This window comes from Rhinolophus sinicus, linkage group LG07 (genome assembly GCF_036562045.2).
Source record: "Rhinolophus sinicus isolate RSC01 linkage group LG07, ASM3656204v1, whole genome shotgun sequence".
In the NCBI taxonomy this organism is placed as follows: domain Eukaryota; kingdom Metazoa; phylum Chordata; class Mammalia; order Chiroptera; family Rhinolophidae; genus Rhinolophus; species Rhinolophus sinicus.
The window spans coordinates 72,388,842-72,413,881 of NC_133757.1; the positions used below are offsets into that span (position 1 = coordinate 72,388,842).

General features: G+C 42.2%; 1 protein-coding gene across 1 annotated transcript in view; it reads left to right on the forward strand.

Moving 5' to 3' along the window:
- The window catches only part of ADGRE1 (adhesion G protein-coupled receptor E1), a 55,600-nt gene extending 32,172 nt beyond the window's left edge, over positions 1 to 23,428 (forward strand). The window contains exons 12-22 of the mRNA XM_019710826.2: positions 1,418 to 1,595; positions 3,297 to 3,416; positions 4,441 to 4,631; positions 5,088 to 5,258; positions 7,309 to 7,503; positions 8,803 to 9,038; positions 12,506 to 12,572; positions 15,174 to 15,265; positions 18,905 to 19,073; positions 19,195 to 19,299; positions 21,520 to 23,428. Of these exons, the coding sequence (XP_019566385.1) occupies positions 1,418 to 1,595; positions 3,297 to 3,416; positions 4,441 to 4,631; positions 5,088 to 5,258; positions 7,309 to 7,503; positions 8,803 to 9,038; positions 12,506 to 12,572; positions 15,174 to 15,265; positions 18,905 to 19,073; positions 19,195 to 19,299; positions 21,520 to 21,525 (1,530 nt within the window). The 3' untranslated portion in view covers positions 21,526 to 23,428. The remainder of the gene's footprint in view (positions 1 to 1,417; positions 1,596 to 3,296; positions 3,417 to 4,440; positions 4,632 to 5,087; positions 5,259 to 7,308; positions 7,504 to 8,802; positions 9,039 to 12,505; positions 12,573 to 15,173; positions 15,266 to 18,904; positions 19,074 to 19,194; positions 19,300 to 21,519) is intronic.
- Positions 23,429 to 25,040: the final 1,612 nt, after the last annotated feature.

Consider the following 25,040-nt stretch of genomic DNA (forward strand, 5'->3'; position numbering starts at 1 on the left):
GTGCATCACTGAGCAAGATCCTTGCACAATTTTTAAGTATTTCTGGATGGATTAATTCCTGGAAGGGAAATTTCTACGTCAAAGGGCATGTGGAATTTATTCTGTTACAGGCGTTGACATTGCAGCCATAAAGGCTGTTCCAATTTACGTTCCCAATGGGGCCTCTTGAATCAAGAAAAAGAGGCTGAGTGGCTACCCTCTTCCTTTTCTTTTCTTTTCTTTTCTTTTTCTTCTGGTCTTTTTTTAAAAATTAGTTTATTGGGGTGACAATGGTTAATAAAGTTACTTAGGTTTCAAGTGTACAATTCTGTAATACATCATCTATATATCACATTTTCTGTTCACCACCCAAAGTCATTCTCCTTCCATTGCCATATGTTTGATCCTGTTTACCCTCATCTACCACCTCTCTCCCCCTTTACCCTCTGGTAACCACTAAACTATTGTCTGTATCTATGAGTTTTTGTTTCTTTCTTTGTTTGTCTTGTTCCGTTGTTGCTTTCGGTTTTATATCCCACATATCAGTGAAATCATATGGTTCTTGACTTTTTCTGTCTGACTTCTTTTTTTTTCTCTTTAAATTAAAGTTTCTTGGGGCGACTATTTTTAGTAAAGTTACATAGATTTCAGGTATATAATTCTGTAATACATTATCTATATCTCACACTGTGTGTTCACCACCAAGAGTCAGTTGTTTTTCCATCACCGTATATTAGACCCTGTTTACCCTCTTCTAGAGCCCCTCTCTCCCCTCCCCCCTTACCCTCTGGTAATCCCTAAACTATTGTCCATGTCTATGAGTTTTTGTTCTTTCAGTTGTTTGTCTTGTTCTTTTTTGTTTTTGGTTTATATACCACATATCAGTGAAATCATATGGTTCTCTACTTTTTCTGTCTGACTTGTTTCACTTAGCATAATAATCTCAAGATCCACCCATATTGTTGGAAATGGCACTATTTTATCTTTTCTTATGGCAGAATAGTATTCCATTGTGTATATATACCACATCTTCTTTATCCAATCATCTATCAAAGAACACTTTGGTTGTTTCCACATCTTGGCCACCGTAAATAAAGCTGCATCAGAGCACATATATTTTAACGGATAAATGTTTTCAGATTTGGGGGGTAAATATCCAGGAGAGGGATTGTTGGGTCATATGGTAATTCTATTCTCAACTTTTGAGGAGCCTCCACACTGCCTTCCATAATGGCTGTACCAATCTGTAGTCAGGATGCCCTTTTAATTCTTCATTTGTCTAGACTGTCAACACACTCTCTTAATGAAAGAGAGAGGACAGCTACTATTTCACTGATGCGAGACAGAGAAGAAGAAAGAGAGAGGGGGGAGAAAGACAGAGAGAGAGAGAAATCAAAAGTGAGAGCAAGTGTGCATACAAACACCACTTTCCTTGCAGAGTATGGCTGAGAGATTTGCCTCTGTGCTTGAACAAATATCCATGTGGTCCAACCTCACCAAAGACGAGACATCCACCTTGGCCACAGTCTTACTGGAGAGCGTGGAGAGCACCACGCTGGCAGCTCTTCTGAAACCCTCAGCGAACGGCAGTCAGATTATTCAGACGGAACACTTGGGTAGGCTGTATCCTTCATGGCAAGGTCACACCTGGGTGCCGATTCTGAGGGGTGACTTTAGCAATGCGATTCTCCATGGCTTTCCCATCTACCATTTCCCCAACTGTTTCAAACCGCTGAACTCACAGTGAAGCAAGTCTAATCATATTAACAACATCTCCTATGTATTGCGAGTCATTTGCTGTGTTCAAATATTTCCAGCTCTCTCTTCTGGGCCCATTGTGGAATGGTACTTCCTGGCTTGGAGTTAGGTGGGATTTTGTGATAGTTCTTAGTTGTGAATGGAATAGTTGCCAGTGTGAGACCTTCCAGAGCTTTCTTTCCCTTTGCTCTGGTGGCAGGCTGTGTTTCAGGTCCCAATTTCTCCATCTTTGCAGGTCCTAGATAATACAGAGCACAGTCCCAAGTCAGTGTGTTAATGGGAAATACTTGTTATTTTTAATTCACTAAGATTTGGGGTTGTTATTGCTGCATGACTGATCCTTTCCTGACTAATGTAGCTTGGCTCTACCACCCCGAATGTGCATGATCTGTGAGCATTGGGGATCCTGGGTGCTATAGACCTTTTACAGCAGCACCCTACTCCTGGTACTAGTTCCAGTATCGGTCACATAACCTAGGAAATTCCATCTTGATGGGTTCCCAGGAGGCCAAGAGGTGGAAATAGAGTATTTGGTGGACTGCCTCCAGCAGTGAACAAGGCTGGCCTCGTGAGTCTTACATTTTAGTGAGTTGAGTCAGATAATAAACAGACATCTGGTATACCAGATAGAGCTAGTGCTACTGAGAAAAATAAAGCAGGCTGAGGGGACTACAGAGCATCAGGATTAGGGGGAGCATTGCTGTCTTACACAGGGTGGTTAAAGGAAGGCTTATGGGGGCAGGGACCTGAGGGAAGGGAGCCCGGTAGATTATTTGGAGAAAAAGCAAGTTCAAGAATACTTGGTGAGTTCGGGGAACACTGAGAAGGCCAGTGCGGCTGAAGTGGAGTGGAGGACTGTAAAAGCTGTAAGGGGAAGGAGTCAGAAAAACAGGGAGAGGAGATTTTGTAGACAAATGCAGGGACAGAGGATTTTATTTGAAATAAGAAGTGGGGGGGCAAAATTGGAGAGTCAGAATAGGCATGGCATTTTCTGGCTTACATTTTAAAAAAGTACCTCTGGTTCCATTATCTATTATGTTTTCACAAAGAGTGCTGTAATGAAGGCCATGATACAGGCGAGAAGTCTGAGGCTCAAAGAGGTTAAGACATTGCTCAAGTTTATACAGCTGGTGAGAAGCAGAGCATGCGGGCCTCCTAGGTAGTGTCACTGCAGAACCTGAGCCTTTGTCTACTATGCTGGGCTTGTCACAGTCCCTTTCTATTTCCTTTGGCTTTGGAAAACTTGTCCAAATTTGGAGTTGCCAGAGGGCCACAGCTCTGTTGCCTTCCATCACTGTTGACTTCAACCCCATTTTTCCCTGGTGTTTCTCCTAAGATGTGAGAGTTCACTCGTTAAGTTCCAATTGGGTTTCTCATTTATTAGGTGCTACCATCTGCCTATCATTCATGAAGGGGCTCAAGGTCATTCCGAGGATGAATTGGTCTTTCCATTCTTTCCTTGGCTTGCAACCGGGGATGTGAACCTGTGTCAGAGAGAAACCAAATTCACGACCCACTTTCTGGGTGACATCATGCAAAGTCTCCCTTTCTCCTTTTAGACATCGAGAGCAAAGTTATCAAGGACGAATGCACTGACGAGAACGTGGCCTTTAACTTGAAAGCCAAAGGGGATGGAATGAAGATTGGCTGTTCTATAATTGAAGCATCTGAATCCACAGGTACAGACCAGCTCATGAGACTCAAGGAGGGTAGTCTGGGTGCATTCAACCAGCAAATCACCTCTTAGGTGCCAAGACCTGTGCCAGGTGGTGAAAGAATCAGTGATGGTAGAGGCAGAAATAGCGCATACCCTTAGAGAGATTTCCATCTGCTAGGGAAGTCAGACGCTGCATAAACACTCTCATAATACTGGAGTGTCAAGCCCTTCACTCTCCTATACAGTAGCCACCGGACATCTTTGGTCATTGAGCTCTTGAAATGTGGCTAGGCAGTGAGTGTAAAATACATACCAGATTCCAAAGGTTTGATACAAAAAACAAAGGATGTAAGGTATCTCATTAATAATTTTTTATATTGATTACATGTTGAAATGATAATATTTTGCATGTGAGTTAAAAATTATTAAAATTAATTTTACCTGTTTCTTACTTTTCTAAAATATGGTTATTACAAAATTTGAAATTACATATGTGGCCCATACTATGCTTCTATCGGATAGTGCTATTCTGTATCGGGGTTGGCAAGCTTTTCCTGTAGAGGGCTGGTTAGTAAATATTTCAGGCATTGAGCGCAGTACAATCTGTCACAACTATTCAACTCTGCCATCATAGTGCAAAAGCATTCATAGATAATCGGTAAGGGAATGCATGTGGCTGTGTTGTAATACAACTTTTATTTACAAAACAAACAAACAATAAAACCAGACACTGGCACGATTGGCCTGTAGACTGTTAAATGTAGAAACTTAGTTCCCACCGCTGAGTCAAACTGTCCTTTAGAAATGCACATTCAAATTTATTTTTAAATGTGACCTAGATTTCTCCAGGTGATAGCACCTCAGGCTCTTTTTTTTTTTATGATTCTGTAGAGGGTCACTGATCTGAAGTCACTGGTGTTTCAATTTTCAGTGCAGAGATGCATGCGGTATTAAAGTATGTACATGTGTGTATATGTTGGGTCATCTGTAATACCTACTGAGCCGATTATTCCTTTTTTTTTTTTTTGCACTTGGGAAATTTGCAGGGGCTACTGGAGTGGCTTTTGTCTCCTTTGTGGGTATGGAGTCTGTTCTAGATAAGAGCTTCTTCCAAGACCCGTTGGCCGACTCCAAGATGGAGTTGAAGATGAATTCTCACGTCGTTGGGGGCATCATGACAGGGGAGAAGAAAGACGGGTTCTCTGACCGAATCATCTACACTCTGGAGAATCTTGAGGTTTGTGATGATGTCTCCACTGGGCCCCCACCTACCTATCCCCACTGGGCTTAATTCTCCTTTCCGATGGGGACTCATTAAGGCAGCAAGCGTCCACGATTTCTAGCGACTGAAGCCAATCCTAGAAGAATGAGCTCTTGTATTTGTATGTGGCGTTCTTCCACTCCTCAACAGGCAAGACTTAGGTTAGATTAAGTGTGCACACTGCTGCACGGGCATATAGATGGATTTTATTTACACTAGCTGTGACCAAGTAAGTAGTAGAGACAGGGCTGGCATCCAAGACATTTCTTTTTTTTTTTTTTTTAAGACATTTCTTTTCATCACTACACATCGAAATATCAGCATCTTTCTCCATTCCCTACAGAATATACCTGTATCTTTTTAACCCATGAGTGGTCATATTGAATCCATTTGAGAGGGATTCTCAAGTGACCAGGGCCTTTCAATTTTCAGCCAAAGCAGAAGTTTGAGAGGCCCATCTGTGTTTCCTGGAGCACAGACTTGGGGGTTGGTAGGTGGACGTCATCTGGCTGTGTGGTCCTGGACGCCTCCGAGATGCACACTGTCTGCAGCTGTAATCGAATGGCAAACTTGGCCATCATCATGGCTACTGGGCAACTCACGGTCAGTATTGATACTCTGTGCTCTGGTTCCCCAAATTCAATGGGAAAATATTGACTAACCGTCCATGTGTGCCTCTCATGATGTTATGTATTATGGGGGGGGGGGAGTCATGGGGACAGAAGGTAGTGTGCCGTGCCTCTGCCTGTGGGGAATTCATGGTCTGGTTGGGAAGCCATGACACTTGTACATCAAATGAGGAATGACTCTAAATAGGTACAGGCACGATACCAATCACAGATCCTGTTTAATGAATGTCCTACTATATTCTGGACTCTTTATTTTAAATGTTTTTAAGGCCCATTTTATAGGATGGGAGGCTCAGTAGTCTGCCAAACCATGAAGCTAGTAATTGATGGAGGTGACATTTGAACCCAGGACAGTCTGGCTCCAGAGGTCACCTTCCACTAACCCAGAGGCTATGCTGTGGGAATTCAGAGGTGTTTCCGTGAGAGCTGGTGCTAGATCAGGAAGGAAATAGAGCATGAAAGGAGCGTTGGTGAGTGGGTGGACTTGGTAGAGAGGAAATACATCCTCACTTGTGGTGTTGTGAGTATCCTTGCCTATCACACCAGATCTGAGGTTCACTTTTCCAGCAGGAGGGCCAAAGTGATATTTAAAGGAATATAAGGCTTAGGACTTAGAATTGGATCCAGAGCAAGACTGACCTAGTTTCAAGTCCCATCTCTATCACTTCTTAGCTGTGTTTCCTTGGGCAAGTCGCTCAATCTCCCTGAGCCTGAGCCCAGTTCTTTCATCTCAAAAATGAGAACAAGAAAAAAAATAGTGATGACAACTAACATTCTATAGTATGTAATATGTTTCTGACACAGTTGTGAGTACGTTAAATATTTTAGTAAAATCCTCCTAAAATCTAAAACAATCCTATAAGGTAGTTACTATTAGTATCCTCTGCTGAACAGATGAGGAAAGTGAGGCACAGAGCAGTTAAGTGTCTTGTCCAAGCTCATATAACTAGAAACCGGTAGAACTGTAGTAAGTTTTCTTAACCACTATGTCACAATATTGTAGTGAGGAGCTCATGAGATGGTATCTTGCATATCTTTAACATATCTTTTTAAAAATTTTTTTTTTATTGGGGAATATCAGGGAACAGTATGTTTCTCCAGGGCCCATCAGCTCCAAGTCATTGTCCTTCAATCTAGTTGTGGAGGGAGCAGCTCATCTCCAAGTCCAGTTGCCATGGTTTTCAATCTTTAGTTGCAGGGGGCACAGCCCACCATCTCCTGCAGGAATCCAACCGGCAACCTTGTTGCTGAGAGCTCACGCTCTAACCACCTGAGCCATCCGGCCGCCCAGGTTAACATATCTTTAACACAGCGGTTCAAATAAGTTTAGAATTAATTAAAAATTAACCATGAATAACGGTATAGGGGAAGTGCTCAGCTTGTCATACTACTCCCAGAAGCTGAGGCGTCTCTGAATACCTGTGTATCAGGCGTGATTCAGTACAGGAAATAGGAACCGCTCTAGGTATTTCAAGCAGGAAGGAATTCAACACAGGGAATGGAGTACTCCCAAAATTGCTGGAAGGAATAGAAGAGTTGAAGTCAGGGGGTTGCCTCTTGAATTTTGCCTTCAAGATCATCTGTCTGCAGTTTGATACGGAGGTCAGAAATTGCTACTGTCAGGCCACCCCACATCCATGGAATTAAAGATTGGACAGTTGGAATGTGGAATCCAGCCACAGCTCACTTCTGTTAGCAGAAAGTTGGTATCTGCCTTCCCAAACTTTCATCTACTTGGAGAACTTAAATGATATCCAGGAACTTAGCCTCAAGAGATTCTGGGAAATGTAGTTTGTAGATATCCTGCCTTAGGAATATATGGGTGGGGTGTAGGACAGGGTGCTGATGGATGCCAATAGAAGCCAAAGAATGATGATGGATAATATCTAGTGTACTCTGAGTGTCAGAGGGAGCAAAGGTCCCCAGGCTCTTTCTGCCCAAGTCAGTAAGAAGTCTGGGTAATTCTTTTTCCTGCTTGGAGGAATGTTGGTCTCCGTCTAAATGGCGTATCTCTTTCCTGACAGATGGAGCTCGCCTTGTACATCATCAGCCACGTGGGCATGATCATCTCCCTGGTGTGTCTCGTCTTGGCCATCGCCACCTTCCTGCTGTGTCGAGCCATCCGTAACCACAACACTTACCTCCACCTGCATCTCTGCGTGTGCCTCTTCTTGGCTAAGCTTCTCTTTCTCACCAGTGTAGACAAGACGGACAACCAGGTCTCACATCCCTCAGACTCTGCCCCCGTCCAGCCCCATCATCTCCACATCTGCCTCTGCTCATCCCTACCCAACACCTTCTATAGTAGTTCCCGCCTCAGGACCTTTGAACGTGCTACGCCCTCTTTTCATAATATTCATCCTCCAGCACCTCACCTGGTTGACTCCTTCTTGTCATAGGTCTCAGTTTAAAATCATCTACTGTGGCGGTCCCTCCTATTACTCTTTAAACCATTGGTTTGCACTTGGGATGATTCTGCCCCCTAGGGGACACTTGGCCCTATTTGAAGACATTAATTGGTTGTCCCCACTAGGTGGGGGTGCTGCTAGCATCTAGTGGGTGGAGGCCAGGGATGCTGCTAAACTTCCTATAATACACAGGACAAGCCCCCACAACAGAAAATAATCTGGTGATAGTGTTACAACTGTCACTACTGCTATAGCAGAGAAGCTCTACTTATCACTTTATTCTGCTTTCTTTCCCAGCACTTACTTGAAACCATATTGATTATTTGTTGTTTTACTTGTGTACCTACTTTTACCACTAGACTGTGTGCCCCATGAGAGCAAGAATTTTGGCCAATTTACCTCCAGAACTGTGCCAGAAACATGTTAGGCTCTCGGGGTTTTCCCAAAGGAGCACTGCTAACATGTTGGGTGCAGCCCCATTCTCTGGGCACAGCTTCCCCTCTCAGTGTGGGGTATTTAGCGTCCCAGCCCTATGAGAACTAAATGCTAGTGGGATACCCCACTCCCATCGTGTGACCAACGGTGGGCAAACTTTTTCTATGAAGACACAGACATAAGTATTTGTGGCTTTGTAGATCCTACAATCTCTGTCACAACTACTCAACTCGGCTGTTGTAGCGTGAAAATAGCCGTAGAGAATACATAAATGGGCGTGGCTGTGTGGCCATGAAACATTACTTACAAAACAGGCAGCCAGCCCAATGGCTGTAGTTTGCAGGACCCACCCCCACCCCCATATCTTCAAACGTCTCCTAAAGTAGGGTGATCGTCTACTCGTTTCTCCCCCAAAATTCTCCCAACTTTAGCTTTGACAGTCACGCGTCCTGGGATAACTCAGTCCCAGGCAAACCAGGACCATCGGTCACCCTACCAAAGGGATGGTGCCACCTGTGGTAAAGAATATCTCTATAAATATTTGTCGAATGAATGCATGGGCAGTGTTTGGGGGAACGCCAATCAAAGGAGGCCCTCCTCTGCCCTCTTCCTCTGAACCTGCTCCTTGGAGGCAGGGAGGTGAGGATCCTGAGTGCGTGTGCTTCTCCTCTCTAGGTGGGCTGCGCCATCATCGCGGGCTTTCTGCACTACCTTTTCCTCGCCTGCTTCTTCTGGATGCTGGTAGAAGCCGTGATGCTCTTCCTTATGGTCAGGAACCTGAAGGTGGTGAATTACTTCGGCTCACGCAACATCAAGATGCTGTACCTCTGTGCCTTTGCCTATGGGTTCCCAGGGCTGGTGGTGCTCATCTCCGCCAGCGTACAGCCACAGGGCTACGGGATGCATAATCTGTGAGTGACACCCCCCTCTCTCCCGGAAGACCCTGCTGCCAGGGTTCCTGATGATATATACATGAACCACAAGAAGAGCAATAACAATATGAGTTGTGTGGCTACCGTTTATTGAGCTCTTTATGTACTGTTGGTCTGGGGGCTGCCATGTACAGTAACACAGGTTGTGCACTGCACAATTTCAGGAGCCACTGTTTTCACTATAGATGAATGGTGGTGATGTAAACAGTGGATTTGATTGTAAAGTTTTAAAATCATGGACTTTGGAGCCAACCTGCCTGGGTTTGAGTCCTGGCTCCATTTACTTTCTAGCTGTGCTATCTTGGGTAAGTTACTTAACCTCTGTATGCTTCCATGTTCTCATCTATAAAATGGGGGCTAATAACAATGTTTACATCACAGTGTTGTTGTGAAGGTTAAATTCGTTATTATCAGCAAAACATCTAGAACAGTGTCTGGAACAGAGTAAAGCATTATACCTGCCATTATTATAACCATTATTACTACTGTTGTTTGTTTTAAAGCAAAATATGTTTGTTACATGGTTCCATGTGAGATGCTGGTAAGTACTAATTTTAAAAGAATTGTTTTTGTATTTATTTTATAGGGCATTAGAAAAAAGTTGCCAGCATACCAAACTCATGATTTCACAGACATAATTCCATTGTATAAGTAACAAAAGTGAGTCAATTTTGAGGAGGAAAAATTAGGTAAATGATAGGACAAGCAGTATGTGGATAGGGCAGAGACTCACCGTGTTATTTCATTTAATCCTATGACATACCCTTGAGACAGTGTTGCTGTTCTAATTTACAGATGAGGAAACTGAGGCTCAGAGAGATGAAAGACTCTCACCATGACAGTAAGAAAGGCACAGCATGGAAACATGAATCTGGTTCTTTCCAATCCCAGGGCCCCTATTTATCACCCCATGCTATAGGAACTTTGCTGTGCTGTGTTCAGGCATTAAATGTCCAGGTTTCCTCCCTGTCTGCCAATACTTTAAGAAAGGTCATGAGATAAGGGGTAAGAGAAAAGAATTCAAACTAAGTGATCACCCATCGTAACCTAAATCCTGTAAGCTTTACAGCCATATTATCATATTATCTCTTTACAGCCATATTATCTTCTCAACAAAAACCCTGTGTTAAGACTAGGGGGTCTTCATTGTGTACAGTATAAATACTGTCCCCTGGATTTGTGCACTGCACAACCTATGCTGTTGTACATGGTGGCCCTGAGACCAATAGTACATAAAGTAACAGCTTAATAAATGGGAGCTACAGAGGAAATTGAGGCTCAGCCTAGTTACAGAACTTGCCAGGGTCACATAGCTAGGAAGTGTCCAAGCTGAATTCAGGTCTGACTGCCTGGTCAGGAGATAGTGGTGACAATGCAAGGCTGCCGTGATGACGTGCCTGATGTTCTTGTGGGTGGTATAAGCTCTGACAGGCCAGAGAAGGATGATGGCATGTGGGAGCTGGGAAGTTCACGGAATGCTTCCTGGAGGAGGTAGAACTTGAGAGGGCCTTGAGCTCTATTGAAATGTACAGGGGCAAAGAGGAACGGGAGTGGCAACAGAGGTGAGGACAGAGGTGAGGGGGAGCTCGAGCTGTTTGGAGAACAGATGGACTGGACTGGAAGGAGGGGAAACTAGGGGGACATGACATTTGAAGAATGCGTTGTAGGCAGAGGGAAACAGTTTTAGAAGAGAATAGCATTGACAAGGATTTGAGATGACCTTCGGAAGCACTAGGAAAGTAGTGGGGAAGTGAGACAGCGAAGACAGGGAGCAAGTGCGGGGAGCATTCATGAGCAGGCACTGCTGTGAGTAACGGGGGGTTAATGCCCTGGGTACCAACGGGAGACAGTGTAGAGTGTGCACCACCGTCATCCTGTCTAAGAGGTGGGGGAGCTGGTGTATTTATCCACCAACTTCCTCTCACCAGCCAATGGTTGAGCGCTATACCTAGGAAAACAAATTTTCAAGCACTTTTATTCTGATGCCCCCAAGCAGAGAGCCAGACGCTGATAGGGAACTGGCCAGTCTTTACTGGAGTGGTCATTCCCGAAAGAGTAGGGACAGTGTCTTTTCATATTGCAAACATTTTCTCGCCAGGTATCACTTTACTACTGGAGATTCACATGCCAAGGAGAGAACATGTGGCCAAACTTGATTATTTTCCTTCTTTTGTGGAGAGAGGAGTACTTCTGCTAAAGGAATATTGGGGTGCCATTACTGAAAGTGGTGGAATGGTTGCTGGGTGGTGAAAACAGCAAATACCTACTAGAGGCATGATGGAAAGAGGCAGCACACTCTTCCTTTTTTCCTTCCTTCCTCCCACTCCGCCTTCATTTTTTATATTTATTTTTTAAAGTTTTTGTTATATAATTGACATACAACATTGTGTTAGTTTCAGGTACACAACATGATTCGATATTTATATGTATTGCTAAATGATCACATCACCATAATAAGTCTAATCTGTCACCTCACCTAGCTACAGAATTATTTTCCTTGTGATGAGAAATTTTAAGATTTACTTTTTTTTAGCAACTTTAAAATATGCAATATAGTATTATAATAATATATATATAATTGCCATGCTGTAATTACACCCCCAGGACTTATTAATTTTATAACTGGAAGTTTGTAGCTCTTGACCCCCTTCGCCCATTTTGCCCACTCCCACTCCCCACCTCTGGCAACCACTCATCTGTTCTCTGTATCTATGTGCTCAGTTTTGCTTTTTTAAGATTCCACATATAAGTGAGATCATATAGTATTTGTCTTCCTCTGACTATCCCACTTAGCATAACGCCCTCAAGGTCCCTCCATATTGTTGCAAATGGCAAGATCCTTCCTTTCAAGTATGGAATGCCTTGACCATGCAAGGCTTCGTACTGAGTGCTGGGTATTCAGAGATAACAAAACGTTCAACGTCCAAATTCTCGTGCAGCTCATAGTCTAGTAGGGGAAGATGGACAATTGACCAGTAAATGAACAACTGAAAAAGATATTTATGATACTGATAGATGCTATTAAAAACAAAAGGCAGCAAGCTCTGCTAGATAAGGGCCAGGAGTTAGGGACGGTATACTTAGCTAGGGATACTCAGGAGTGGCTTTTCAGAGGAGGAGACATTTGAGTTGAGATTTGAATAACAAAGTGTGCCAGTGGAAAGTTCTGGAAAGAGGGAAATGGGATTATAAAGGTTATAAATTGAGCATGGGCTCTACCTCGGGTACTAAGTGAATCTTTCAGGAATATTTATGGCAGGAGGGTCAGAAAGGATTTGCTAGGTTCCAAAGAAAACTGAAATGTGACCTGTCCCATCATGAGCATTTTCATCTCCGGCTTATCTCCCAATATTCTCTTCCATTAGTGTGTTTGGCAGGGCATGAGTAATTAATTCTAAGGTCAAGACTCTGAGACAAGCACAGACTTCTTCTGTTTCTCTCCATAGCTGCTGGCTGAATACGGAGACAGGGTTTATCTGGAGTTTCCTGGGGCCAGTTTGCACAATCATACTGGTAAGCAAGTTGCTTGATGCCGTGGGCTCTGGAGGAGGGACCTGACCCAAGGGATCAGGAAGTGCCAATGGAAGTGGCAGAGCCGAAGTCACTTATTCCTCCATCATGTTCTCCCTTTTGATCCTTCATTCTTGAGATTTCCCAGTTCAAGCGTAATTTCTTTGACTCATGATTCTTTCTATGCAACAGGTAAACCCCCTGGGAGGGACCACAGTCTTCTTTGTCCTTTGTTTCAGTAAGAATGGGTCTATCAATCTCTTCTGAGCACAGATGTTGAATGAGAGAAAAGGTAGAAAGATTCCCCCCCCCAGCTTTTTTGAGGTATAATTGCAAATAAAAATTGTATATGTTTAAGGTGAACAACTTGATATTTTGATAGAGGTACCCATTGTTAAATGATCAGCACCACCAAGCTAATTAACATTTCCATCACCTCATATAGTTACCTTTTTTTTTTTTGTTTTTTTCAGATAAATTTATTGAGGTAACACTGGTTAGTAGTGTTATACAAATTTCAGGTATACAACATTATGATACGACATCTGTTGCTCACCACCAAAAGTCTAATTTCCTTCCATTACCATATATTTGACCCCCTTTACCCAATTTGCCCTGCCCCTACCCACCCACTTCCCCTCTGGTAACCACCATTCTGTTGTCTGTGTCTATTTAGTTTGTTTTTGTTATGTTTTGTTAGTTTGTTACTTTTTGTTTCATATTCTGCCTATGACTGAAATATGGTTTTTGTCCTTTTCCATCTGACTTAGTTCATTAGCATAATACTCTCAAAATCCATCCATGTTGTGGAAAATGGCAGGTAGAACATTTAAAATCTATCCCTTTAGCCAATTCTAACAATACAACAAAATGTTAACTGTAGTCACCATGCTTTACATTAGCTCTCCAGAACTTACTCATCTTGCATAACTGAAACTCTGTAACTTTAGACCTACATCCCCCATTGCTCTCCCCCGGCCCCTGGGAACCACCAGTCTCCTCTGGGAAGCCTGAGCACTGTCTCCTTGCTCCCTTGCCTCCAGTCCAGATTCTACAGCCCTGCAAGATGATGTTTCTTCTGATTCATGGTGTCTTGTTTCCTTGCGTCACTTGTAATTGTTGATTGTGAGTTCATATTTGACTACTCTAAGTCTTGGGAATTCTTGTACTTGTATTCTTTCAGAGGGTTTTTCTCTGACCTCTATCAGATTTGGATAGGCATGTATTAGTTTCTTAGGGCTGTCAGAACAAAGTATCACAAGCTGGGTAGCTTAGAACAACAAACTTTTATTGTCTCAGTTCTGGAGGCCAGATGTCTGAAATCAAGGAGTCGGCAGGGCCAGAATCTCTCTGAAGATCTTAGAGAAGGTTCTGTTCCAGTCTCCTCTCCAACTGCTAGGCTTAGGCTTGTAGAGGTCTGTCTTCTCCCTGCGTCTCTTCATCATCTTCTTTCTGTGCATGTCTGTCTCTGTGTCCAAATTTCCCTGTTCAGAAGGACATTGTATGGATAAGTCATATGGATAAGGGCCCACCCTTATGACCTTGTTTTAATTTGATAACCTCTGTAAAGATCCGATCTCCAAGTAAGGTCACATTGTGGTCCTGGGGGTTAGGGACTCAACATATCATTTTGGGGGACACAATTTAACCCATAACAGGGCACTGATCTTGATTCTAACTTCCCAGGTGCATCTAGTGGAAATAAATGAACATCATCCAAATGAGAACAAGCAAAGGCTATTTATTTGGAGATTGCTATAGTAAGGGAGCCAGCCACCATGACTTGCATTTGTTAGAGACTCAAAAGCAGGCCAAGGAGTGAGAAAGCTTTACAGAGGAAAAAAGGGGAAGCTTCAGGTGCGCCCTGATTGGAGGATGTAGGGAACCCTATAGGTGGGCTAACTAAAAGCAAGACATCCTATGTAATTGGTTAGGCATATTGGCTTTCTCCTAAGTTGGAAGCAGGGACAGAAATTAGAGAGGCTATCAATTATTAATCAAGTCCCAGTCATTTTGGGTTAGTTGCTATAAGAGTTATTGTTGGGCTCCCTGGAGTGGTTACTACAGGCCATGGGTCAGACTTCTGCTTTTAAAGATGGTCTGGCCATTGCATGTTTGCTGACCAAAATTAATTTTAGATTGTAATTAAAAATAAAAAGTATTTATTTGAACAAAAGGAACTGCAGCCCAGGAGATACAGATTCAGGTAGCAACCTGGGGAAGAACAAGGAAAGGCAGGGTTTATACAGGTAAAAACCAGAAAGTGTAATTCTTTTCTGCAAAGGAAGGATTGCTGGCTAGGTTAACAAGGTTTGGTTAGTTCCAATACACAAACAAGGAGGGTGAAAACTACAAGGAGGAGGTCAAGTCCATAGGTGTCCATGTAGCAGTGGTTGTTCCAGGATGTTTATTGACTCAGCCTTGAGCTGAGTTTAGCAACAGAAGAGCAGCTCTGAGAATTAAGGCTCAAGATGTGCAGAGGCCCCACTTCCAGAATAGCCACCCAACTGTATTTTAAATGGGTCTCTTAGCAATGCTTGTTCCATTTTTCCCCCCTTAAGTTTGTATATCCAGTCTCTCAATCCTTTCTGCTTTACTTCGTAGATCAATTCCATCCTTCTGTCTTGGACGTTATGTATACTGAAGCAGAAGCTTTCCAGTGTCAATGCTGAAGTCTCAACTCTCAAAAACACCAGGTGCACTCTCCCTTATTTCTTTCCTCTCCTTTTCCAGTCTCCCTTCCTTCTTCCCACAAATGTTCACTGAGTACCTTTTGTATGCCTGGTCCTGTGCCTAAGATAGAACAGCATAGTATCTACATCTGGGGACTCAAACTCCGGGTCTGCCACTTACATGCTGTGTGACCTTAGGCAAGTTATATAACCTCTCTGAAACTCAGTTTCCTCACCTGTAGAATGGGGATATTAATATTGTGCCCTTTATGTGGCTTATGCAGCATTTACCACAGTTACTAGAGAGAGTGTTTCATAGATTGAACCTATTAACACATTTTCTAGTTCTTCTGTGCATACTTATGTGTGTGTACTTACAAAAACAGAATGATACTATTTTGTTTTTATTACCATTTTTTCTCTAACACGTCATGAATATTTTTTAACTTAATTGGAAATTCATCAACTATCTTTTTTTGCATAGCATTTCAGTGTAAGGGCACAGAACAACTTATGTAAATCATCCCTTATTCCTGGATATTTAAGTTGTTTCTGGGTTGTTTTGTTTGTTTGTTTGTTTTTACTATAAACAATACTGTCTTGAATATCCTTTCAGGTAAATCTTTTTCCATGTCTGGAGTTATTTAATCATAACAGTAGGCATGAACTTTCCTAAATCAAAGGGTAGGTTGGATTGTAACACTTTTCGTATATATTGCAAATGGTTTTCCAGAAAATTTGTTTCCATTTATAAGAGTGCTTGTTTACCTGAAGCTTTGCCAGTATAGGAATTTATCATTTTTGCTGTATTGTTTTTGTGGATTTAATAAGTGAAATATACTATCTCATTACTTTAGTTTCATATATCTTATTTTATCTTGTAGATGTGGGGCTTTTTCAAATTCTTATAACCTCAACCAATAGAGATCTGAGGCTATAAAACAATTTAAAAGTTTATTGGGGTCTTAAAGGATTCAAATCTGGAAGACACAGATTCACGGGAAAACCTGAAATGTGCTCCAGGGAGAACAAAGAAAGGCAGGGTTTGTAAAGACAAAAACCAGAAAGTATAATTCTTTCCTGCAAATGAAGGGTTGCTGGCTAGGTTAACAGGGCTTGTTAGTTCCAATACGCAAGTGAGGGAGGTGAAAAATAGAATGAGGTCAAGTCCATAGGTGTCCACATAGCAGTTGTTGTTCCAGGATGTTTATGCCTCGGCCTTGAGCTGAGCTTAACAACAGGTTAGCAACTTAAGAGCAGCTCTGAGAACGGAGGCACAAGACAGAGGCCCCACTTCCTGAATTGCCTCCTGTCTGTATTTTAAGTGGGTCTTTTAGCAATGCTTGTTCCATTTTATTTGTTTGCCATTATCAGACCATTTGTGTTTCTTAACTTCACTCAACTAGTGTTCATTTTAAGAAGCTACCCAAACCAGGCATTGTGTAGGTTTTATTGTTGGTAACCTGATGATATCCATTGCTTTTTTTGGCATGTGTCAGTGTCCAAACCCTCATCCATCTTAAATATTTTTTCTGAAAAACATTTTTAAAAAGTTAATGCAAAAAGTCAAAGTTAATACATCCAATGATTAAGAAAAATTAAGCAGTGTAAAAGGGAACACATAAAAGTAATTCTCTCTGTCTTCCCTTACCTCTCAGGTTCCCAGATCTCTCTCACCTTAAGCAACCATTATCACGGGAATTGAACTTCCTTCCAGAATATTCTGTACTTACACATTCACCTCCTTTTACATAAATGATAGGATAGTCTACATATCATTCTACAGTTATTTCCACATAATATATAGCTTATTTCATATCGATACTTTAAAAAGTTAAAAACTATTAATAAAAATGCTTATTTTGCATCAGACTGTTCTAAGCCCCATTAGGATCCTGCCATTTCATTATTTAATCTGTAAAACAAGCAATACCGACGTGTAGGTATTGTATTATTAGCTCGGTAACAATTTGAGGAAACTGAGGCACAATGAGGTTAAGTAACTTACTAAGGCTTGTCAACCGATGGTCATTGGCGCCAATTCAACACCAACAGGAATCTCCAGTTTGGGGTGTGGTAAAGAAGGAAACTTTATTCAGTGCAAACAGCTCAACTGTGATACAGCACCGCTGTGAGAACAGCATGACAATGGAATAGCTCCATTGTGTTACAGCTCAATTATGAAGCAGCATAGCTGTGGAGTAGCATAGCTGCAAGGCAGCCCTGGGTCCAGGACCCGTTCAGCTAGACTACTGCGCTCTGCTCTGCTCCACTCTGCCCTGCGCAACTGAGATGTCTTGGTTATTTTGTCTCCACCCAGAGCGACACAGTCTTCAGTAGAAAGGGAAAGTATGCTCCCTGAGCCTCGCGGGAGCTGGCTTACATAGGGAGAAGTCCCTGCCCCTGGTCCCTGATTGGTCCATCCTCATGCAAATGAGGACTCCAAATCCTCACAGTTTGATTGGTCCAAAAGGCACTGTACTGATTGGTCAGAATGGAGCCGCGCTGATTGGTTGGTCAAGATGGTGATGGGGGTATATAGCTGTGCAGTTGCGATTGGATGGGTAGAGCCTCAGTCCTATTGGTTGAAATACAATTCCAGGAACTCCTTTATAAAGGCTGGCTCAGATGGCAGGAACACTGTACAGGCAGACAGTTCAATGCAGGATTTTCCTGAAGCGTAATTTGCATGAGAGGCCCATGTTTAGAAACAGCTGCTAGGCTCTGCTTTTAAAATTGAGCCTAATTAGCCATTAGGAGCCCTTCTTGGTAGGTGTCTTCTTGCTCAGGGTACACAGGCTACAGGTTAATAAATGGATCAGTCACAATTTATTTGCAGACAGTCTGACTCAGAGCCTGAACCTTTATTCACTACAGTTTATTGTCACCGTTATCTCGTTTTAAGAAATGGTTTTATAATTTCTGCCTCTGTGGATTTGCCTATTCTGGACATTTCATATAAATGGAATCTTACATTATGTGGCCTTTTGTGACCAGCTTCTTTCACTGAGTGTCATGTTTTCAAGTTTCATCCATGTTGTAGCGTGTCGGTGCTTCACTCTTTTTTATGGCTGAATAATATCCCATTGTAAGGATGGAACCTTATTTTATTTATCCATTCATTCACCTGTTGATGGATGTTTGGATTGTTTCTAGTTAGGTGAGGGGAAACTGAGAATGACTGTTTAATAGGTTTTCTTTTTGGAGTGATAAAAATGTCTTGGAACTGGATAATAGTGATGTTTGTACAAAATTGTGAACATGCTAAATACCACTGCATCACACATTTTAAATGGATAAATGGTGAATTTTATGTTATCTGAGTTTTACCTCAAAACAAGGGCTTTATAGTATTTAATAGTATGGCTTCACTGTTCATTTAACATATCCCAAATTCATAGCCTTTTTTTACTATAAACAATATTGCATTAAATACATGTGTCCACACATCTTTGTGTCCATGTGTATTTGTAGATACACCACCATTTCAATGCCTGTAGGATTCACTTTCCCTACCTCCAGGCTTGGAGACTCTGCCCCATTTATATTCCTACCCAGGTGGCGGGTCACAGGGTGGCAGCCTCGGACCATTCTTGGGAGCATGGCCCCTAAGAACAACAGCCACCTCTCAGCACCTTATTCTCTGCAAATCTTCTCCCCCAGGTTGCTGACATTCAAGGCCTTTGCCCAGCTCTTCATCTTGGGATGCTCCTGGGTGTTGGGCATTTTCCAGATCGGACCTGTGGCCAGTGTCATGGCCTACCTGTTCACCATCATCAACAGCCTGCAGGGGGCCTTTATCTTTCTCATTCACTGTCTACTCAGCCGCCAGGTACAAAGTTATTGTCCCCCCTCCACCCCTAACTCCTCCTCCTTCCAGGGGACATGCCTGTGCCCACACACGTCCTGCATCTGGGAGTGACTCATCTCCTGTGTTCTGTGTCCACCTCCAGGTACGGGAAGAATACTGGAGATGGATTAATAGGAAGACCAAAGCCAGCTCGCAGTCCCAGACCTCAGGGATCTTACTGTCGTCCATCCCCTCCACTTCCAAGACGGTGAGAGACAGCGTTTGATGCATGTTCTGATTGAACAGAATGCCTGCTTCTTAGCAGGATCACATACTGCTGTGCATTGAGTACATACTGTGAGCTAAGCATGTCCATGTGCATTAGCTCATGTATTAGTGTGGGGTTCGGGAACCAGGCTGCTTGGGTTTAAATCCCAGCTCTTCCCCCTTAGTAGCTATGTGACCTAAAAAACATAAAATAATGACTCATACAGATATAAAATAAACATACGTTAAGAATCTTATTCTATTCATTAATCAGTGAGGGAACCAGCCCCCTCTCCTGAGTTCTAGACGCATATGAAAAGGTCAGACAATTAAGTTTGCGAACTTGCCACCATGTACTTACACGGTAGAAAGTTCACAAACTTAATTGTCCAAGCTTCACATAACCAGCCACCTACCAGATACCCCCACTTAAATGTCTACTAGATGTCACAAATGTAACGTGTTCAAAATTGAGCTTCATCCCCTCACCTCCTATTTCCAAGGAGGGTCCTCTATCCTTGTGTTGCTCAGCATGAAGCCGTGGCGTTATCCTTAACTGCTTTGCTTCTCACCCTCCATCTCCAACCCATCAGTAAATCCTGTTTTCTCTTCTTCAAAATGTATCCAGAATCTGACCTCTTCTTTTCCTTTACTGCTTCTATTCTGGTGCAAGTCCTATTGTCTCTAGCCAGGATTATGGAAATAATCTCATAAGGAGTCTCCCTGCTTTCCTCTTGCCTTTGTTCCCCTTCCCACCTTTGGTCTGTTCTCCCGGCAGCCACCAGAGGGCGCATGTGAGCCCCTGAGTCTGGTCACCTCCTTTCTCTGCCCATAAGACTCCATGGCCCTCACTCAGAGTAAAAGCCAAAGTCCTCCTGATGGCCTGATCTGACTGTCTTTTCCTCCCTGACCTTGTCTTCTATTAATCCACCCCTCACTTCACTTTTCTCCAGCCATACCAGCCTACTCAGGATTCTTCAAACATGCCAGGCTCACTTCCTTCTTAGAAACTTTGAACTGGAAGCTCATTCTGTCTTGAATGTTCTTGTCCTGGTACTCACTTGACCAACTCCCCCACTTCCCTCATCTCCTTCAAATCTTTGTTCCAATCATTTCTTATCAATGGTGTTTCCTCTGACAACTCTTATTTTGTACTGCTTCCTCCTCTTCTACCCTGCCCTCTTGTCCTGACTTTCTTTTCATAGAACTTTCTACTTTCTAGCATACTATAACTTTCTTATTTTATTATTCATGGTCTTCTATCCCCTACTAGAATGTCTTATTTTTTTCACTAATATATTCCAAGTACAAGTAACTAAGATCCAGTGGCTTAAATAAATAGAGTATTCTTCTTCTAAGAATCAAAGCCCAGAGTTAGGTTGCTGGTAGTGGTATTATAAAAGATCTAGACTCTCCCTGATTTTCCGTTCCACTAGCAACATGTTGGCCTTTCATCAAATAATTTTCATGGTTGCAAGATGGCTGCCATAGCCCCAGCCATCACGACCATGTTCAAGGCTGGAAGAAAACGGATGGAGCAGAAGTGGCAGACTCTCCTTTCATTCCTCTCCCTTTAACAGGAAATAAAACCTTTGCTGGAAACCCTTCAGCAGATTTACCTTTCACCTAATTGGTCAGAATTTCATCACGGGACCACTCATAGTTACAAAAGAATTTGACAAATCAAGTATTTGACTTTCTAGTTTCTAGAGCAGGAGTTATCATTGGTGAAGAGATTGAGAATGGCTCTTGACACAGACAATAGTTTAGTGGTTATCAGAGGGTAAGGGGGTTGGGGGGTGGTAGATGAGGGTAAAGGGGATCAAATACATGGTGATGGAAGGAGAACTGACTCTGGGTGGTGAACACACAATGGGATTTATAGATGATGTAATACAGAATTGTACATCTGAAATTTATGTAACTTTACTAACAATTGTCACCCCAATAAGCTTTAATTTAAAATTTAAATTAAATTTAAATTTAAATTTAATTAATTAATTAATTAATTTTTTAAAAAGGAGAGAATGGCTCTTGAGTTTGTCAATGGTGCCCGCCATGCTACGGATAATCACTGTTAACATTTTAATGTTTATCCTTATAGTCTTTGTTGCCGTATTTACCTCTCTTTGAATTTATAAGACCCATGCCCCTTATAGATATGACCCCTGAAATCATATTTGTACTACTCCTGCCGCTGATTCTGATTTCTCTCTCACAGGGTTAAAGTCCTTTCTTTCTTTCAAATACGCTGTGGAGCAACATTCAAGGAAAGCAGGTGCCTGCAGGAGCCTACCCTGAAGTTTCCTCTTCCCAGCCTAATGCAGAAATACAGGATCTCGTCAACCCCAGAACTCTGTAGGCAATTCAGAGCGTGGATGGGTGGGGAAGTCTTCCCGTGGTTTTGTGTACTAGTGAAAAATAAGTTTCTGTTCCGGATGACTATTTCATCTTTCATGTTTTTGCAACTCTGACTTTCCAGAGTTTTGTGGAAATAACAGATCTCAGTGCAGTGGCATGAGCAAGATAACCTGGTTACTATTTTGTTTTCTCCTGAGATCGTTGGTGTGTGTTTCCAAGGGTACCTCTCCAGTACTGTCATGTGCCAGACACAGCGGCCCTCAGTCAGTGATGTGCTGACTGACTGGCTAACCCTTCAACAGAGACTCCTGATTTTAAAGAAATGGTCAGTAAAACTGTAATGACAACCCCAGGGCATAAATAAAGCACATAGACATAGAGGCCACTTTGGCATAAACACTTGAAAGTTATGCTGGTGGGTAGGCATGGTCGATAGAGCAGAACTTTAGCATTTCATGGAAGGTTGAAGTACTTGATAACAACATCCTTTGGAAAGAGTTTTGGTTTTCTGGGATTTTTCAGGGAAGACATCTCCCTTCCTCCCAGAAACTCTTTTATGACTTGGCTAGGATTCACCCTATTAACAAAGTTATTGCCATCCTGCCTTGCTCTCTATCCTCCATAAAATCTTGAGTGCCAGGGAGAGAAGGAGATGGAATTTTTAAATGTAGATTCTTCCTCTCCATGGCCACTCTAGTTCCTCTCTACTCAAAGTGTGGTCCGTGGCCCAGAAGTATCAGCATCACCTCGTTAGAAAAGCAGGATCTCAAGCCCCACCCCAGATCTGCTAAACCAGAACTTGCTTTTTAACAACATTCCTAGGGGATTTGTATTGTACGCATGAATGAATGTTCTAGAATATTCTTTTTGCCATTCTGATAGCCTAGCTTGTCTTTAAAACTAGAAAGGAAACGTTGAATTTGGGACTTTGCACCTGCCATTCCCTCTTTGTAGGACACCTTTCCTGAAAATTCGACGAATTTCTACCCTTTCTTTGAGTCTCAGTGTAGTCAGTCACTTCGACCAGGAAGTATTCTTTGAATCTACTGAAGTAGGATTAGATGTCACCTTTGTGTGTCCCCTAAGGCTTCATGCTTTCTACCCTATATTATAATTTCTTTTTTTTCTTGGGTGTCTCCAACTTAGACGGTACAGAGAACTAAGTACAGAGAATTGTATTTAGTAGATTCTACATAAATATGTTGAATAAAAGGGTGAATGAATGATTACTCTCCACTTTGAAGACAAAGAAACTGAGGCTCAGAATGGTTAAGTAACTTCCCCAGCCTCACACAACCATAGGTGGCTGAACTGGGTTTTGAGCTCTTAACCGTGGAGCTCCTCTTCCAGACACTTTGCCCATACCCAAGCTAATCTGCTAGAAGGATGTGAGAAATGAAGGCAGGAGAGCTAAGTCATCTCATTATAGCAGCTGAGCCTGTCCTTAACCAGCTACCTAGCTAACTTATAGCTGACTGTAGTCACATGAGTGAGCCCAGCCAAGATCAGCTCCTGCCCAGCCAACCCACACACCCCAGCTCAATAATCAAGTATCATTGTTTTAAGGCACTGAGTTTCTGGAGTGGTTTGCTCTGAAGCATTTTTTGGTGGCAAATGCTCACTGATACGGAGGGCAATGGGTTGGCAACATTTTGCATTTGATTGCAACAACTTGGGAGTATACAAAGAAAAGGGTTTGGTTCTTCACTTCCTCTTAGCTACCAGGATCTGTAAATCTACAATGTTTGAATAAAGTTCTTTCCACAGAAGACTGGCAGAAGGTTTTGTTTCTAAATAGTGTTACATGTTGGTCTAAAACACAGTCTCCTTAAGGAACCCTATATTTCTAAGGTAAGCGGATGAGGTTGTGAGCTCCACTATAGGAATTTTTCTTTCTATAACGTCGAGCTACACTTGGTGATTCCTTTCCCCTGTGGTCTCACATGCCTCCACTGGAAGGAGAAAAGAGACTCAGAATAAAAACTGCATGGTTCTCAAATTCCATAAATATAAAGTGAAATAACTTTGCCTTCTTATAATCTAAATAATTTATTGTGTCCAAAAGAAATGCAGTTCTGTTCTCTCAAGAGATAGTTATTGACCACCTACAATGTGCTTTCCACACCAAACATTAAAATAGTTGAAAAAACTATTGAAAAATGGAAAAGTAACAATATTAGAATTAAAACATTATTTTAAACTTAAATATTTTATTTGCCCCCAAATCAGAATTTATTGAAACTTGACTTTCTTGGTTTGCATGGAAGCCAACTCATCAATAATTTCAAAATCAACTTCAAGAAAACAATTAACCATTAAAAACATATTTAGGGCCGGCCAGGTGGCTCAGGCGGTTGGAGCTCCATGCTCCTAACTCCGAAGGCTGCCGGTTCGATTCCCACATGGGCCAGTGGGCTCTGAACCACAAGTTGCCAGTTCAATTCCTCGAGTCCTGGAAGGGATGGTGGGCTGCGCCCCCTGCAACTAGCAATGGCAACTGGACCTGGAGCTGAGCTGTGCCCTCCACAACTAAGATTGAAAAGACAACAACTTGACTAGGGAAAAAACAAAACAAAACAATAAAATAAAATGAATTGATTTAAATATATACATATATTTAAAAAGTGGTCGTAGGTTACATTTGACCTGGCATAGCACTATTACATCTTGGACTTGGATAGTTTACTTATGGATTTTCTTACATCAATTTTGGTTGTTTTAAAATGTTGCATTGACATCGTGTTAATTACTTCATTTTCGGTGACTCCCTAAGTTTTGTGCCTGAAGAGAGTGCTTCTCTCCCCTCACCCTAGTCCTGGCCCTGATCATGAACGTTTGGGAGCATCTTTAGAGCTGGCTTTTTCAGGAAATGGATCAATATCCTTGGCATTCCTTGCTTTAAAACACTTGATTGTTAATAATAATCCATGAGTCACATCTGCCTACAGGTATAGCGAAAACCATAACACGACAGTGCCAGATGTCTCATGCCCACATAGGACATTGTCCTGAGGGTGACCTACAACAGGTATGCCTACGTTATTTTGAAATATTTCTTTTTCCCTCTTGTCACACTATGAACAACATTTCAACTCAACAGAGATTTCAGAACTTTATTTTTTCCCCATGGTGATCTATGGTATGCATGTGCCATTATGTATTTAACCTGAGTTTGCATAATTTCTAACTTCTCAGTACCTTAAACAATACTGTAATGAACATCTTCAAGTACATTTCAAACATAGACTATTCAAATGCTTCTAAAATTACTAGTAGTTATCAGTGGGAGGAAGCTTACATTTCTTCCTTAATGTTTGGTTGAAAAAAACAACATAACTGCACAAAAGCTGTCAAACTTTTCCAAACTGTCAAAAGTAACCC